At 38.8% G+C, this 17,986-nt stretch overlaps 1 protein-coding gene across 2 annotated transcripts in view; it reads left to right on the forward strand.

Annotated features, from left to right (window-relative positions):
• The window catches only part of ADAMTSL1 (ADAMTS like 1), a 387,761-nt gene that overhangs the window by 330,433 nt on the left and 39,342 nt on the right, over nt 1–17,986 (forward strand). For both annotated transcript variants that reach the window (XM_015614942.3, XM_015614944.3), the window contains 4 exons: nt 5,938–6,148; nt 11,618–11,797; nt 13,328–13,481; nt 14,731–15,871. In XM_015614942.3, the coding sequence (XP_015470428.1) occupies nt 5,938–6,148; nt 11,618–11,797; nt 13,328–13,481; nt 14,731–15,871 (1,686 nt within the window). The remainder of the gene's footprint in view (nt 1–5,937; nt 6,149–11,617; nt 11,798–13,327; nt 13,482–14,730; nt 15,872–17,986) is intronic.

Consider the following 17,986-nt stretch of genomic DNA (forward strand, 5'->3'; position numbering starts at 1 on the left):
TTGGCAGAGGAACACAAACTTTCTTTTCTGTCCTGTCTGAACAGTTGATGTTCTCTATCTCCAACTCAAGGGAGAGCAAGACTTTTTTTAAAGTGCAGAATGTTATAAATTTTGCTTGAAGCATGTCATGTTCCTCTAGCAATCAGAATTGTCAGTTGTATAGTTACTGAATATTCCTTTTACCCTCTGTACTTCTCTGACTTTTGAGTTTCTTCACTATGTTTCTTTGTTTGTCTCTGTTATATAAATGCTGGCTCCCTGCCACAACCAGCTATAATGAACTGCAATGTTAATTGATATCAGAAAGTTTACAGAGCACAGGTCACCTGCCAGAGCACTTTCACTGAGCCTTTGATCTGCTTATGTGTGTTGTCTGTATATCTTTAATGGACTTCCTTCACTTTAAGGAGGATACCTTTTGAAGAAAGCACCTCTTTGTCCCTTGTGCACAACAGCCCCCTGAAACCTTTCCTGCCTGTTCAGTTCTCTTGTCACAGAGGCAATGCTGTGCAATGGATACTGTACAGTGGATTTTGTCAGGCTGGCACTGAACAACTCTAAGTACAAATTGTTTTTCTGGTTTTGCTGGTGATGATTTAAAAGTTTACATTTTCATTTTTTATTTTTTAATGAACATTAATTTTTTCAGAGCTTAGTTAAATCTCGCTTTTTGTCTGAGGTGTGTGTATACTGTATGTGTATTTGTAGTGTTCAGTCTACTGCAGATTGAACCACAGCACTAGGGAGATCACTTTCTAGAAAACTCAGATCTGTGTTTGAACACCAGGGATGAGGTCTTTGCTCTCGTACTCCATTTCAAAGGAGCAGTCAGACTTTACTGTGGGTGATTTAACATCTGGATGAAAAACACTTGTAGGTAAATTCCTGGCTTTTGTGCCACTGTTTTTGAGACTTTCATTGTAAAGTCAAGAACTGACTTGGGAGTTCTCATCTCAGTCCTGTCGCTTCACTGTAGGAAAATATGCTACCCAAACGAAACGGATGGTGTCTTTTCTTCCTGTTCAGAGCTTAGGATCACATTTTGACATGGTATTTAAGATGTGATACTGAGCATATTTACTCAATCAAAGATATTTCTGTTAAATGAGCCTCAAGAAAGTCTTTCACACTTGAAACATGAAACTTTGCCACAAATGCAGTTCCAGGTTCATAAGGAAAAGGAAGGGAGGAGATATATGGGCTGTGAGCAGACTTCTCAGTCTTCGGGACCAAATGGAGAATGCACAGGTTGACAGAGGACAAGAGGAAGCCAGTATTGATGTAATATGTGATTTACTCAGCCTGTTGTATGCACATATACACACATATACACAGCTGCCTCACAGCCCTTGTGCACTGAGGAATGTCTTTATACAGGCAGATGTCAGATGTGAAGTCAGATGCTCCCAGGCAAAACTTTTTCTACACTGATGAGTGTTTATTTTAGAAATAAGGAGAGTTCTTTTGTATCACTTTCATACAGTTTAACCACATAAAAATGACAATAATTTCATTTTTTTTTAACTAGTTTGGGAGGTCTTTTTCTTGGAAAGTGTTTACTTTTCCTGTGCAATTGTCTCGGCACTGGTGGAAGGGATTCTGTTAACATTAAACCACATCCCTAGAAAATTTCCTTTTACCAGCTAACACCTTAGAATGATTTGGGGTTTACCATATGTGTTGTGCATATGGGAACTAATCCAAAGTTGTCACCTACATAGTGCTTGGGCTCAAGACTACAAGTTCTAGCTACACCATTTACTTTTTCCAGACTGACTAGGGGGGTTGAGAGAGTGTTTTGTTCTGAAGGCTTGTAGCCCTACTGGGGCAACAACTAATTCTAGCATCTTGTCTTATCACAAGTAGCTTCTCACTAGCCAGTGCCACTTTCTAGTCTCTCTAGCCAGCAGGAGTATTGTCTGATCTCTAGTTCTTGTGGCAATGAGAGGGACATTTCAAAACTGAGGTAACAGTGCATTATTGTGCCTGTTGTTATCCATGACACAATAATGCCTTGAGGGTCCTGTCAAGCTGAAACTCTTGTTGCACTAGCTGATAGAGAAAGACAGAATAAGATAACATCTCTGCTGTAATGTTACTACTTAAGCAGGCAGCATGGACAAAGCTCAGAAAAAATAAATTCAGGAGAAAAGAAAGGAAAAAAACAAACCACCAAACAAAACAAACAAACAAAAAAAAAATCACCTAGAAACAATCAACACCACACAAATGTATCGTTGTGATTTTGTGAACATAGTGAACATGAAGTTGAGACACAGGTGGGAGAATGGTATGATCCAGCCCAGTACTTGACTATTCCGTTTGGACTCAAAGGGAATATAGCCATACTCACAGGGTAACCTATGTTTCTGTGTTTCATGTGGTTCTGGTGTCACTCACCTCTGCAGTTCAGCAAAGAGACAGGAACAAGGTCCTGCTCTTTCCTCTTACATTCCTCTTTGCTTGCTGTGTCTACTGTCTCAATGGTTTTAACCTAATATAATTTTTATTAAATCAATTTAAATATTCAATGTATTTAATGTCTATCAGTAGAGTCACGTATATATATCCTACAGATATCTGTTTTATATTAAATACAGTTGTTGAAATATTTTTAAAGTCTAGTTTGTGCTTACATACAGTACTTAGTACTTAGATATTTAGGAGGTGGAGATGGACAACTGGAGAACTGACAGACCTAGACAGAAGCATAGATGCACCAAAGTCCTAGTGTATGATAAGAATACAAGTGTGCTGTTTCTGTGTTAGCACTAGGTTTGGGCACTAGTGAAGGAGAAAGGAGAAGGGATAAAATGTATGTTTTGGACCAAAACTATGCAATCCTTTCACCAGGCTGTGAAAAATAGTATGGGAAGTACCAAAGAGATGACTTTCAGCTGTTCTATATACTAGCAAGTGTGCAGCTTTTTCCTGAAGTCTTTACCTTAACAGCAGTCACAGTCAGCTTATAATGACACCAGTTTCATTTGTGCAAGGTTCCTTTAGCTTGATTCTCTAACTACTGTATTCACCCTTTAAAGTGTAAGAATCTTTCCTACTTGAATTTTTATTTTAGCATTGACAGATGCATGTAGAACATCCTCTTTTGTATGCCCTGTGCATTGGAAGCAAATATGGCCAAAACACCCTGAAGAAAAAATAGACAGAGGAATTCACAGCTAAGTATTACATGAAATAGGACAGGACATATTTCAGTTAGCATAACATAACAGTCTAGGGGCAAAACAACATTACTACAAAAAATAGTATTATATATACTGTCCATATATTATTACAAATAAGACAGTATTATATATATATATATATATATATTTAAGATTATTTTCTCCAACAGTACAAATATTCTAGAAACCAATTGGTAAATTTAGTGGGATAATATTAATTCAAAATGTCGCGATCACCTTTAGCTGTTATAAAATAAAATATTTCTACGGCCTTGTAATTCTATAAGATTATCACTGGTTTTCCCTATACTTCTTAGGACTTTGAAATTCATTTATATAATTTATGGATTCAGATATTAGCACATCCCTACTCCACTTTACACTGTCTGCTCTGCTCTACATTCTTTACTTTCCATCTGTGAAGCCTGCAAAAGTCACTTGGGGCTACAGAAGTACAAGGGTAAGAGGTATTTAACCCCACCGTTCGTGAGCTCCTCAAAGGAAACTACTCCTTAATGCAGCTGGAAAGAAATGTGAACAAACTGATGTTTGTTATGGGTACCTAGTTATAACCTACCTAGTTATAGTTAGGGCAACAGATGCAACCTCCAACATTTAGAAATTTCAAACACAGGAAAAACAAATCCTTTCTCTTTACGGAAACAAAGCATTTCTTTCTGGAACAGACAGACACCCCTCTTCTGAAGAAGCCAAGATGTCCAAAGGGTTTAGGCTTGCCAGCAACTGAGATATGAATTGCCAACAGAAACATTTGCACTTATAGCAATAACAAACAAAATGTTGCTTGAGTCAACAGCTACTGCCAGCACTTGAAAAAAAAGAAACTTTGGCAACTAACCCTGTATCACAATAGATTCTGAAGTAAGAAAATGCCTTCTTTTCACCACCTAATCAAATGTCTTATTTTAGATTGTGCCAAAACTGAAGGGTAGATGATATTCCCATCAATTCTAACAATTTCATGGGAAAATCTGGAAAGACCTCTCCCTCCAGATCATTCATATGGAGAACGTATTCCAGCTTAGTTTAACTGGCAGCCATATGTCACACCTATTCCACTGATAAATAGTTCCCATTGCATGTGTTCAGATTAGTGTCCTTCAGTGTATTATGGCCCAGAAAGTGACCACAGGGACTTATAACTCAGTATGCAAGATTCATTTATTACTAGAAAGGGTTAAACAAATTGTTGTCATTGCTACTAACAGAACCAAGAATATTGTCTAAAAGCAAACTACACCATTTTTAGCATTTACAGTGAGGTTCAGGATGCTTCCTTTTATAAAATCTGAGAATGTCACCAGCAGATGGAGTACAGTAGAGGAGCAATGTGCCTTTGGTCCATCAGGATATCATCTAGGGAGGAAAAAAATTCATATGTGCTAGCTCTTTAAATTTTTTAAGGGTGTTACTTGAAAGGGAGGAAACATGCTCAAAAAACAACTTTATAAAATAAAAAGAGTTTAGAATTTTTCAGGGATTGTAGGATAGCACAATCTTAAATAGTTTGTGTGATGTGTTTGCTAATGTAATGTGTTTTACATGCACCAAGCTATTTCCATTGACTGCAGATCTCAGAGCATCAGAGTTGTTTTTCTCTGCTTCTTCCACAAAATCTTCTTCATTCTGCTGACATGTTTCATAACTTTCCCTCATACTCTGACACCATTCTATTTGGAGCCTAAGGGTGTCCTCCTTCATAATCACTCTCTTTAAGCTTCTGCCTGGATTTACTTTCTTCAAAGACGAGTTCTCTGAGCCTTCCTTTTCCCAAATTTTTAATTTATTACCTCAGCAATCAGTTTCAATAATGTCATGGAAAGGAAGCTAATCTTCAGATTTAGAAAACATGACACTATCTGACTTTTATGCTTTAATTTTGGATTTAACAGTATTTCCAGGTCAGCTTACAGTTTTGCATGAATTTTTTGGGGAGGCTATTTTCTTGTATTTTCTTTCTGAATATAGGACTGATATTTTTATACTTTTCTACATATCTCTGAAGTGCTTTCTAGCTGAGACTTGAGTGGAAGGCATAGTATTTTAAACAATTTTCTGTGTTTAGCTAGCAGAATTCAGGGTTGTACAATATCAATATTTGTTTCAAATATCAGAAATCTGGATTTAAGGTGATGAACACTGAAATACATTTATCAACAATCCTGTTGATGCAGGATTTACACAGCTAGTTCACAGAGGATCTAGTTCAGTGACAGATGTTCATCCAGAGGTAGAAGATGATCCCCTGCCTTCCCTTTCTATCTCTCAAGGCCTTAGTACCTTCTATCTCAACAACCCAGAAAAGTCATTCAGGAATACCACAGAAATTTGTGCTCAGTATTTCAGTTTTACATTCTTTTAATTAAACATTTGTTAATATCTTCCTTTATTTTTTGTTTAAGATAGGGGGAGAAACAACAATTAATTAATTCCACTCTATTTTGAAATACATTGTCCATGCTCCTACAGACAAAAAAAAAATCCTACTGTAGGACACAAAGCACTTCCTGTGATATTGCAGGAATCCCAGAGACTTGCAGTCCAAGAACTTCTGACAAGAAATGAAAATTCAGAACTACAAATATTCATCCTCCAGCTACCAGCGTCACATTGATCAGAGAAGGAAAATTCCCTTTCATTTACTGTTTCTTCACTCCATCTGTCATAATAAGAGAAAAATTAAGGTGAATTTATTCTGTGTGTAAGATTTTCTCTGCTGTTCCCTTCACAGATGGGAGATTGGGAATTGGAGCACTTGCAGTCTTACCTGTGGGGTTGGTTTGCAGACACGAAATGTCTTCTGTTCTCATCTGCTGTCAAGGGAGACCAATGAGACCGTGATTTTGGCAGATGAGTTGTGCTCTAAACCCAAGCCATCCCTCGTGCAAGCCTGTAATCGCTTTGACTGCCCACCGTCCTGGTATCCTACAGAATGGCAAGAGGTAAGAATTTATATGTAACCTCACTTTATGCCTGCTTAAAGTCCTCACTGCACACATTTTGGTGGTCAGAGAGCTGGAGCACCGCTCCTAGGAAGACGGGCTGGAGAGCTGCAGTAGAGACAGCTCCAGGGAGACCACAGAGCAGCCTTGCAGTTCATCAGTTGTTCCCACAAGAAAGCTAAAGAGAGACTTTTGACAAGGGCATGTAGCAATGGGGCAAAGAGTAGTGGAATTAAACTGAAAGAAGGTAGATTTAGTTCAGGTATTAGGAAAAAAATTTTTAGTGTGAGGGTTACAGGATGGGTGGGGGATGGAACTAGAACTTTTAGGTTCCTTCCAACATACACCATGCTATGATTCTATGGTTTTGCTTTAGCCCATCAACGGGAATCATTCATCATTCTGACAAGCCATTAAAAACTACAAAGTGTGCATTTTTTGCTCTCAAAAATGCATCAGTGTTTCCAGAGGTAAATAATGACTGTAGATATTTCTAATGCAAAGTTATTGGAAAATTTTAACAGCTGGCTGTAGATTTCAACCAAAAATATCTGGAATATATTGGTCAGCTGCAGTGAGTCAACTTGGGTGAGCTATGTCACAGTTTCTAGGAACACTAAACTAGAAGAATTAGGGATAAAAAGCTCTTTAAAGCATTCTGAGTATTTCATGTATTCTCAAATAATAATTTAGTTTGTACAACAAACATTCCTCATGCTTCAGATTAAGATATGTGTGTTAAACACTACCCTTTGGGAGACGGATGCTTTATTACACTAATTATAAAAAATCCTGTTTACACAATGGGTCCGTACCAGGTTTTCCATTTTAGAAAGCCCTCTGAAATGAGTCAATTTGTAAATCTGGTTGCAAATTATAATACTTGTGCAATTTAAAAGGCTTAAAGATGATTCTTTAAGTGGTTGTAATACTAAATTTTAGGAATACTACTGCAGGAAGAAAGGATACTGTGCAATTGTCAAGACAAAAGGAAAAAAATGCTGTGCATTTAAAAAAAAAAACAAAAAACTTTAAATCTTCATTTGTGATGTGTGTGAGTGTTCATTCTATCCTATGTGAAAATTATGAGCATTTTGGATAGTGCTTACATATGCCTACTCAGTGTCTGTCTATAAAATCTGCTCTTCACTTAACAGCTAGGGAGATATTAATATACTCACCTAATGAGTAACTTGGTAAGTCCATGAAGCTGAGAGAGCTTTGGGTTTGGGCAACCAACTCAGTAAAAAATATTTATTCCAGTCTGATGGCCTGTCAAAGCTAGGTAAAGAGCCTATAGCTTTTGTCCTCTGATTAAAACAATTCCATGATATTTCATGCTTTAATTTGCCTACTGATATTCACATACACATGTATACTTGGTTGTACTTTTGAAAATCTTAACTAGGGCTGTAATGAATGTTATATTTGCAAATAGCAAATAGTATTCTACCAGTTCATAACATAATAACAGAAGTTAAGCATTTTAAAATTAGGATATGCTAGGAGAAGCTCTTATAACTGGCCACATTCCTTACAGAAAGCAATTTTCTGAAAGTGTATGTGAACAATCAGAAGAGATATGTGCTATACTATGTGGAAAAATTTATTTTTTCCTAACAGTGACCATTAGCTATAGGCCACACTAGAACAGTACCAAATTGTTTCCGCTAACACTATCTCTAAATGGATTTTTTCAAGATTATAACATCTTCCTCAACAGTTTAAACATGCATTCTTTCACCCGTCTAAAGTAATTTTTCCAACTGTTCAAGGGCTCTCAAATGCTGTCTCTGTAAGGTTTAGCAGATCTTAGTGGGAAAGAAGCTTGATTAAGTCTAAAAGCTTTAACAACTACGTTAATAAGAAATTGAACTGTTCACAAGTTTACACTTGCAGTAGCTGGTATCTTCTCTAGGCTGAGAGACAGCCTGTGCTGTGCTTCACTGCTACAGTTCAACAAAGGTCATATTGTAGCTCTTCTGCCTTACTTCCACAGACTTTTCTGGCTGGGCACTGAATATTTCTTTTGCTTACCTTTCACCAGAGGAAAACTGCACAAAAAATGTGCTTCTCTACCTACTGTCTTCTGCTTCTGTTCAGATGAGTACTGTGCCAGAAAAAAACCTCTAATCCATCAAAATCAATTTCCATTCTCTCATTTTTTAAAGCTGCCTGTGTTCCTTCTTTGCAACACCATCATCTTTACGGATATTTCCACCCTGCAAGAAAGCCAAACTTTGCAGCTCAGTCTCACACGGGTTTCCCATCTGAAAACCTGCACCATGAGGCTCGTGCATTACACTGAGAGATTATTACAGCTGTTGGCCTCTGAGATGTGGAAAGAAAAAAAAAAACATTTGGAAAGGATATGAGTGGCTGAGACAACTTCGGGAGGTGACCTCCAGTCATGCATCAAAACTGCTGTAGATCCCTCCAGCAGAAAACCTGAAGAAGGATTTCTTTCCTTGCATTAAGGGACCCACATCTGCCCTCTCCCCAGGCTCCTGAGAGGATTCACCCCATACAGGGAGATGAAAGGGCCTTCAGGAAGGCACCTTCCTCAGCCTAGGGAAGGTCCCTTAAAGCTTCACCAACATGAACATGTAAAATCTGTTCTCCACACAGCCTGATTTCAACACATTTAGTTGGCCTCATCAGCAGAGTTAGTGGTGCTTTTCAGAACACTCACTCACACTGGTTTAATGCAAACACACACACAAAAAAAAAAAAAAAAAAAAAAAAAAAAACCAAACCCCCCCACAAAAAAACCCACAAAACAAACAAACAAACAAAAACAAAAAAAAAACAAACGAAAAAACCCACCAAAAAACAACAGAAGATTTAAACTGTAGTTACCAGCGTTCCCTAAGCCTTTTATGCTTGTAAGGAAAGCTTGTCTGAATTGAATGCCATTCAAAGCCCCAGTGTTTCTGGAAGATAATTATCAGTGTTGTAACATTACAAACAATTTTTAAAACATCTTCTTACATATTCCAGACTATTTATTTTTAAATATTTCTGTGTCTTAATTAAATACATTAGGATCTTTATCATTTTCAGTGGTTCGCTTCTGGAGCAGAGTTTAAGCTTTCATTTTACAAGGCCCTATAAATATCTGTTCTCCATACCTGAACTGGGAGTCATCCACTAGTAAATCTTCAAACACCTTTGTTTTATTACTGAATAAGTGCTATAGTCTCAGTCCCAACATTCTTTGTTTGCTCTTGAGTGCTGTCTTTACTCCAAAGATAATTAGAACAATGACTTTAAAACAAAATCAGCACGGGAAAACTGGTAATATTTTCTTGTATTTTCCTACCTATTTTTAATCCATAGCATAAAATGTCTCTTCTAAGTCTTCAAGTGTCAGGCCTCAAAAAAATTGAGAGACCTTATAACAAAAAAAGTGTTTACTCCTTTTGCAGGTCTGTTATCTTATTGTGGAGCCTTAGCAGAGAATTAATTTTTGACAGTAAAGGAAAACCTGTATTGTTACACATCTTAAGTCGAGAGTTAATGTAAAATTAAACTACATGGGAGACCATGGGACCTGGGGGGTCCTGGTCAGTGGAAAGCTGAACATGAGCCAGCAGTGCCCCAACCCTGTCCTGGGGGGACATCAGGCACAGCATCACCAGCGGGGCAAGGGAAGGGATTGTCCTGCTCTGCTCTGAGCTGGGGCAGCCTCAGCTCCAGTGCTGGGGGCAGCTCAGGGTGCCACAATATGAGTAAAAAGTGGAACTGTTAGAGAGTATGCAAAGAAAAGCAACTAGGATGGTGAAGGACCTTGAAGGGGAAGCCATATGAGGAGTGACTCATCAGGTCACTTGGTCAGTTCGGTCTGGAGGAAAACTGAGGACAGACCTCATTGCAGTCTTCAGTTGCCTTGTGAGGGGACAAAGAGTAGCAGACACTCTTCTCTGTGCTGACCAGTGACAGGACCCAAGGGAATGGCCTGAAGCTGTGTGAGGCAAGGTTTAGGTTGGATATCAAGAAAATGTTCTTCACCCAGGGAGTGGTTGGGCATGGGAAGAGCTCCCCAGGAAAGTGGTCACAGCATCAAATTGAAGGTGTCCAAGAAGCATTTGGACAATGCTCTCAGGCACAAGGTGTGACTCTTGGGTGTCCTGTGCAGGAACAACACTATATAAGTGAATAAAGTCCAAGAAGCAAGAAAAGATATGTTTTTTCTTATCTTTGGTAGAGCTAGAAGGGCAAAAAGACTTTTTGAGATTTAACTGATTGACAGTAGTATCATACTTTGTGATATTCACAGTCTGTAATCCATTTTGTATCTTGTGTATGATTAAAGTCTTTAGGAAATATTGGAATAATACTTTTAATCATTTTTTTCTTCCTCCTCTGGAATGAATTTTCCTCTAATGACAGGCTGATAGACATTTTCTTATGTTGAAAATAATGTTTTTCTTGCTTAATTTTTTGGTAGCCTCTGAGCTTTGTAACATTTTAAATAAGTAGGACAAAAGCTAATTTTACACATTAAAATAAACCAAATATAAAAATGGCTTTCTGCACTTCCTTTCTGTCTTTCAAATAAAATGTTTATCCTAAATATTCAGGCTAGCATTAAAGTTTGTGCAGCTCTTTATCTAAGAGAGGAGGGTCTTTCATGCCTGCAAGATTTTTTAAAACTCTCTTTTTAACTGCTTAGGCATACTTTTTAATACTGCTCTATATTATTGTCTGCCTCTCTTGAATAATTGCCATGTCACAAGATATAGGCAACTCCCGGTCATGTCAGGAGTGTAATGCAAACTCCCCCTTTCCTTTTCTAAAAGGAGAAAAGGAATTGAGCTGGCTGAACTGAGCAGAACTGGGAGCCTTTTACCAGCCTCAGGAAAAAGAACCTCAGGAAAAAGGACTGAGCAACTAAATTTACAAAAATTGTTCAGGAAAGCTACTAAATTTGGTTACTCAATACTTCCTGCCCTGCTTGAGTAGAAAAATAAATAGAGAAATATTTTTACATTAAAGACAGAGGAGGGATGTGTTCTCTGGATATTAATCATTGCAATTTACTTATCTACTGCTGGACAAGATTTTCCCACTCTTTCTGACACTGTTCGTGTCAGAGCCCAGACAGAGCTACTAGTATTTAGATTCTCCACATCACATGCAAATGTCTAATTTTCCAGGTGGAGAGGACAAATTTCCCACCTCCATTCTGCAATGCTGACTCACTGTTTCTATGTCTTTTGAAACAATACCTTAAAACAAAATATTTCAGAAATACTGAAACAATTTTTCTCAATATTAGCAAACTAAGCTTCTTCCCTTTTCCAAATATTAACTTTTTTAAAGCAGTCTACTTTGAGGTCTCTGAAATTTTTTTCATATTTTCTATTTGGCCGAGACAATTGTTGATTTCTACCCTAGTTTTACAGCAATTTTTGCAGCAAGTGGGAAGGTGCAGGTGTCATATGAGGTTTCTCTCTTTTCTCACAGTGTTCACAGACCTGTGGTGGTGGTGTCCAGAAGCGAGATACACTTTGTAAGCAGCGCCTAGCAGATGGAAGCTTGTTAGAGCTGCCAGAATCCTTCTGCTCCATGCCAAGGACCGTGACACAACAAGCCTGCAAAAACGAGGATTGTCCCAATGAGTGGCTTCTCTCTGACTGGACACAGGTATGCTATTTGCATGCATGAGTATTGTACAGATCTTGGAGAGTGCCTAAGCCAGTTGGGATAGAGGAGCCAAATAAAGTCAGATCCCACACAGCATGTTATGTCCAGTTTTGTCCTGTAATCTGTCCTTATCATCCTGGTTGGATGATTATCGCTAGCTCCATGTTCCTCTTTGGTGTCCACCTCCACAGGTGTGCTTTAGCCATCTGGCCAAACCATTAAGACCCTTCCAGTGTAAACACAAGTTGCACTCAAAACAATAAATCCCTGCCTCTGTCCATGCCTCTTCTTATTTCATCCAAGGCATCAATGAAGGGTAATCTTTATTAGGCTACATGCCCTTTGTTGCCAAAACCTAGATATTCTGTTGTCAATACTCTTTTCCTCTTGGGGCAACTCCAGTCCTTTCCTATGATAAAGAAAATAGAAAAGGGGGAAGGGACAGGAGAAGAGGGGAAGGAACAGGAGAAGAGGGGAAGGGAAGGGGAAGGGGATTCTATGAAAATATAATTTTACTTTATAAGGTCAAAGCAAAAACAAAGGTTCATGCCAGTAAGCATGAAAATCATTCCACATCTTGCAGTCTCTGCCACCACTCTTCCAGTCCTCTTTCACAGAAGGTAGTGGAAATTGTCTTGTGGAAATTGTAAAGGAAATGCCAATCACCTACCTACAGAGCAGTCCCATCTGCACCCTTCTTATAGGGATCTGTCTGGGAATTTTACTCAAATTAGTGGATGTTTTCATAAAGTCTTCTTGCCAGGAGACACATAGCCATTCTGGCAATGAAGATGGTAATTACAGTTCTCTACCCATTTTCTAGCTCTTTTTACAGACTGTTGCTTGGGTTCCAGTGCAAAGGCACTGCCTGTATTTCATTTTCCACAATGTTATATACATAAATATGAAACTGAATAGTCATGATTAAGTCCGTCAAATAATGTCCACCTGTGCAACAGCCTCTGCAGTCTGGTATTAGAGGATTTATACTATTCAGTGTAAGCCATATGTATAACTACAAGGCTGAGGTAATGAATTGGTGTCTAAAATATTCATCCCTTTATTATTCCTAAATATATTTATTAAAGATTAAGCTTAGGCCAGATTTTATCACACCAGAATGCAACTGTGATCTGCAATTCCTTGATGTCTGCTCTTGGACATGAGCTGGAGTTTTTCCAGCCAGCAGACACAGACACAGAAACGAAGTTCAAAGACTGGTTTGAGATGTAGCACAGTACCATTGAAACAAGGGACACCATCTGACAGAAAAGTGGAAACAGGAGAATGGAAAGAACCAAAGCCTTGCAGGACAGAAAATAACAAGTATTTCATCTCTTTACCGTGCCTGCACTGTCTGTAGGTGCATGGTCAGATGCTGCTCTTCTTTATTCTGCTGCAACATTTTGAAAACTGTAGCTGTTCTATCCTGTGGTGTGTGTATGCAGTGTGGATATGGGAGGTGAGGAGGGAGCGTGTGACGAGGAGCACCTTTTTTGTTTCTCCTAATGTTTCTCATCCTGTTCCTAGTGTTCAGTAAGCTGTGGAGAAGGCACGCAGAGCCGAAATGCTATTTGCAGAAAGATGCTGAAGACTGGGGACTTTGTTATCATCAATTCCTCTCTCTGCCTCCCTTTGCCATTCTCATCCTTGATCAGGCCTTGTTCACTGGGCCCCTGTGCAAGTAAGTGGAAAAGGTGTTTGGCAGTGTCTGGGGAAAGGGGATTGGAAGTCTTTCACTAAGAAATCCATGCTATTTCCTGCTCCACAGCCTTCTTTCATGGTAGTATTACTCAGTCTTGTGGAGTGGGTTTTTCTGTCTGTGAACAAGTCAAGCCAGTGGAGGAGCACTACGGATTTCACTAATGGAGCTGGATGTAAGCCAGTGTGCTGGAAGGGAACCACTAGTTTCTGGAAGAACTGGCTCAAAATTCTGACCAAAATCTAGATCTGAATTTCACAGCTGGAATGTAGAGGCTGAGAGATACAGCACAGCAGCCTGAGGGCTGGAGCAAATAAACACTCTGCTAGAAAAGCTGCAAGGAAAATGGTTGGTAAGGGATTTTGCTGACAATCATTTAGAAACTTTTTGTTTCATTATGTCACTCCAAATCCTCTATGACCTGAGATTTCTAATGAACCACACAACACAAGTTAGATGTATTTTATGTTGGTAGTTCATGTGTTTGTTTTCGCTCATCACAACTCTGCCTGTATACTCTTCCCTATTTTGCAGTAAGCCAATGGGACATGCAAAAGTCAGCCCAGCTTCAGCTTGACTCTGAAACTGCTGAATGTTGGGTATATAGGGAGAAAAGAAGATCTGACATTTAGAACCAAAGCCTGGACCAAATGTTGCATGGTATTTACTAATAATGTGCCCATGCAGCTTAATTTAGTGCTTTGTAATAAAGATCTCTGACAGAGGTATCAAGAAACCAGAAGGACACACTGAATTAATGCACTTTAATAGTATTTACCATGTTTTTAAGCCTAGCCAAGAGAGTTTAGTTCTGTTCAACATTACTCCTTGAGGTAGAAAGACTTTCATTCTTCCTTACTTTTATGAGCTGCAAGATCATGTTGTCTTTGAAGGTTTGGATGGTAAACACTTGTCTATTTGGTCCGTTTCTTATATAACAGTCTTTGTTTAAATACTTTAATAACAAGAACTATGTTTCCACTCAAGTCTTCTTCTCTCCCACAAAGCTTTTGTTCCTAGCTGTTTGGTTTCTGCGTATACTCTACTCTATTTTCACATTCCTGAAGTTTGTCTTGTGATTCCTCTTATTTTGATTGCTCTAATTTAATGTCCAGCAACTGGTGGTCGGTTTCTCTCATTATTGTATAATGGGTCAAATGCTGCCCACAACAATGTAAACTAGTTGCTTTGTTTAATGGTATCACATACTAATTATATAATGGTGTTTCAGGGCACAACAGACCAGCTCATAAGCAAAGCCCCCATATTATGGCTGTAAAGCAAGTTTACATCCAGACAAGGAAGCAGAAGAAACTGCACTTCATTGTGGGTGGACATGCCTACCTGCTGCCCAAAACTTCTGTTATCCTCCGATGCCCAACCAGGAGGTTCCGGAAGTCAATGATCACTTGGGAGAAGGATAACAAGAGGCTTGTCAGCTCGGCTCACATCACAATTGCACCCTACGGCTACATAAAAATCCATCATCTGAAACCTTCAGATGCTGGGACATACACCTGCACAGCAGGGCCAGCCCGGGAGCATTTCATAATTAAACTGATTGGAAGCAACAAGAAGATCATTGCTGGGCAGCCAGCCAGTGTTAGGGAGGAAGAAGTCATGAGAAAGGCCGGCTTAAATGATGCCTTGCGCACAGAGGATAAACAGTTCAATGGAATTTTCTTCAATGGTAGCAAGGCTGAGAAGCGAGGGCGCCTTGCTAACCCCAGCAGATGGTATGACAATATTGTCTCAAGGCTGCTACAGCTCAGGGGCTGGCCAGGGGAAAATTTGGAGTCCTGGGAAGCACAGGAGTCCATGGAGAGAAATGCATCCTCAGAAGAGGACCAGAGCCGGGAGCATAGCCTGCCATTTACTATGGTCACAGAGCAGAAACGCTTGGATGATATAATAAGGAATTTGTCACAACAACCTGAGGAGCTTAAAAATATCTATACTGAGCATCTTGTTGTGCAGTTGGCTCAGGAGGTTTTCAAGAGCTACTTGGAGCACCAGGAATTTGTCCTCAAAGCATCAAGGCGAAAAGTTGATTCAGCCTCTGTGGAGTACCCTCTCCACAGACGTGTTTCTGGATTTACCAGCTCCCTGAGGACATCATCTGCTGAAACATTTATTCCCACCTCTGTAAACCAGGCAAATGGCTTGCACAGGCCTCATCAAAAGCCTGCCATCCTCCGAAAGATTTCAGCAGCACAACAACTTTCTGCTTCAGAGGTTGTCACCCACCTGGGACAGACAGTGGTCCTAGCGAGTGGCACACTGAGTGTGCTGCTTCACTGTGAAGCAGTGGGAAACCCAAAGCCCACCATCAGCTGGGCTAAGAATGGAGAGGAAGTGAAATACAATGATAGGTAAAGCATGTTATTTAACTTTTAAGAAAATAATTGATATTTTGACTCATCACTTTCCATGTTTTACCTCCTGTCAGTCCCATGGACAAAACCATATTTTTATGTAGTCTGATTTTATAACAGAAGGAAGGGCAAGTGCATGGGATGTGGTAAATGGGTTAAACAGACCACTGTAACTCTTCAGCAAGGTCTGGATGGTGGGTCAGATTTGTGTGGCAGACAGGAACTTTACTTCTGTTTAAGTAAAAAAGACCGGATTATAAAGTAATGTGGACATAAGGGACATAAAAGTGCCTAATACATTCTACAGAGCACTCTGCATCCAGAGACTGGGAGCCTTAGTTTATTTTCCCTGCTGAAGGCAGAGATTTTTGCTATGAAGATAGATATTGAGATATGAAAACTGGTCACTAGCTGTTACTAGTGTCCTCTATCAGAGTTGAAATTGCATTTCTCCTAGTGCTCCAGGAGGGCCTGACAGACACGGCTGAGGTAAGAGAAGACGGAGGAGATGAGGCTTCAGCCTTCAATATATGTATCCATGCATTAAACTGACCCAGGATAAACCTCCAAGGGCATGACAATCACCACATACTGCATATGTTCTGATGAAGGCCATAACCGGTGAAACCACACTGCATGGCTCTTTGCAGCTTTGCTATCATCTCAACAGACCTATCATTTAGCATTTGTCTTCTCATGTGAATTGGTGAATCCTCATCCATTTAAACTCTGGAAGGATGGTCACAGATGTAACCTGAGAAGCTGACATAACAGAATGCTTTAATCAGTATACCACAACAATTATGCTGTCTTTCCTTCAGGTAGCCTTTACTTTCTATCACTCCACATTATTAATTTGTGTGGAAGAGCACACAGAAAGAGGTCATTTTCAGTACAAGTTATATGCTTAGATGTGTTGATAACACACATTCTTCTCATGCGTATGCTTGAGATTTTCTATTTTGGTTCTGTTCTCTGAGAAATCAGTATATAAGAACACAAAAATAGTGTAGTAGGCAGTAATAATGAACAACATAGTAATAATGATCAACAAAGTGGTCAAGGATCTGCTAGCAATTCCTTCTGCACAAGATACCACAGCTAAGACATATATAGATATAGATATAGATATAATATTTTATATATATTGTGTTTAATATGTATATAAGACATATACATAATAAGGTCATGAGAAAAGATGGAAGCAAGACAAAAAATTAATTTCCAGTGTGCTGCCCTTGGATCATCCACTAAAAACTTGAATTAGGTAAAATTGCCCCTTCTATACAGTTCTGAAATTTGTTTATTAGCTCCTTCTTTAATTTGACTATTAAATCAATGAAAAAATAATTGCTTTCTATAATGATCTGAGTTTCCTGGTTCTTGCCTCTCTGTCTGAAGGCTAATAAGAATATTTTTTTTTTAAAAAAAGGTAACTTTTGAAGGGGTAGAGAACTGATAACAAGAATGTACCTCTGGTGGAAATCACACGCAGTCATAATCATAGCTTGGATATACAGAATCCTTTCATTCGGACATACTCCTGTGAAAATATCTGTAGGCTCCCCCCAAAACAAGTTTCATATATAAATTTTCTTCTAGTGGTTATATCCCATTAGAATTAAGCCATTGACTTGGGTTTTTTCTCTACTTGAAATAACTGTAACTTCTGTGGTATCCATGAAAGGGAAGGGATGTTACATAAATTTCACATATGAGTAATGCTAGACACTACAGTCATGAGAAACTGGAAAGTTAATTTCACACCCTATAAGCTGTCATGGTACCACAACAAGTAGATTAATTTAGCTGAAATAAAAGACACATGATTCCTGAAATTTTCGTTCAGATAGTTTTATATATAATTTCTCAATTCCTTTTCAATCCTTTTTTTTTTTTTTTCCATTCAATTTCACTGAAGTAGGCTTAAATGTTGTGTTTTGCTTTTGAATTATTAGTCAGTTGTGTGTGTGCTCAAAATTCTCATCAGAAAGTCTCAGGAAGTATAATTTATTTTCTAGCTAGTGTCATAAGTCATTGACAACTCTTCTTTAAATGTTGAGGCAGTTTTCACTTTATGAACTTCCTTCTGTATTCATCATTTATAGTTCC

This window comes from Parus major, chromosome Z, assembly GCF_001522545.3.
Source record: "Parus major isolate Abel chromosome Z, Parus_major1.1, whole genome shotgun sequence".
Classification (NCBI taxonomy): Eukaryota; Metazoa; Chordata; class Aves; order Passeriformes; family Paridae; genus Parus; species Parus major.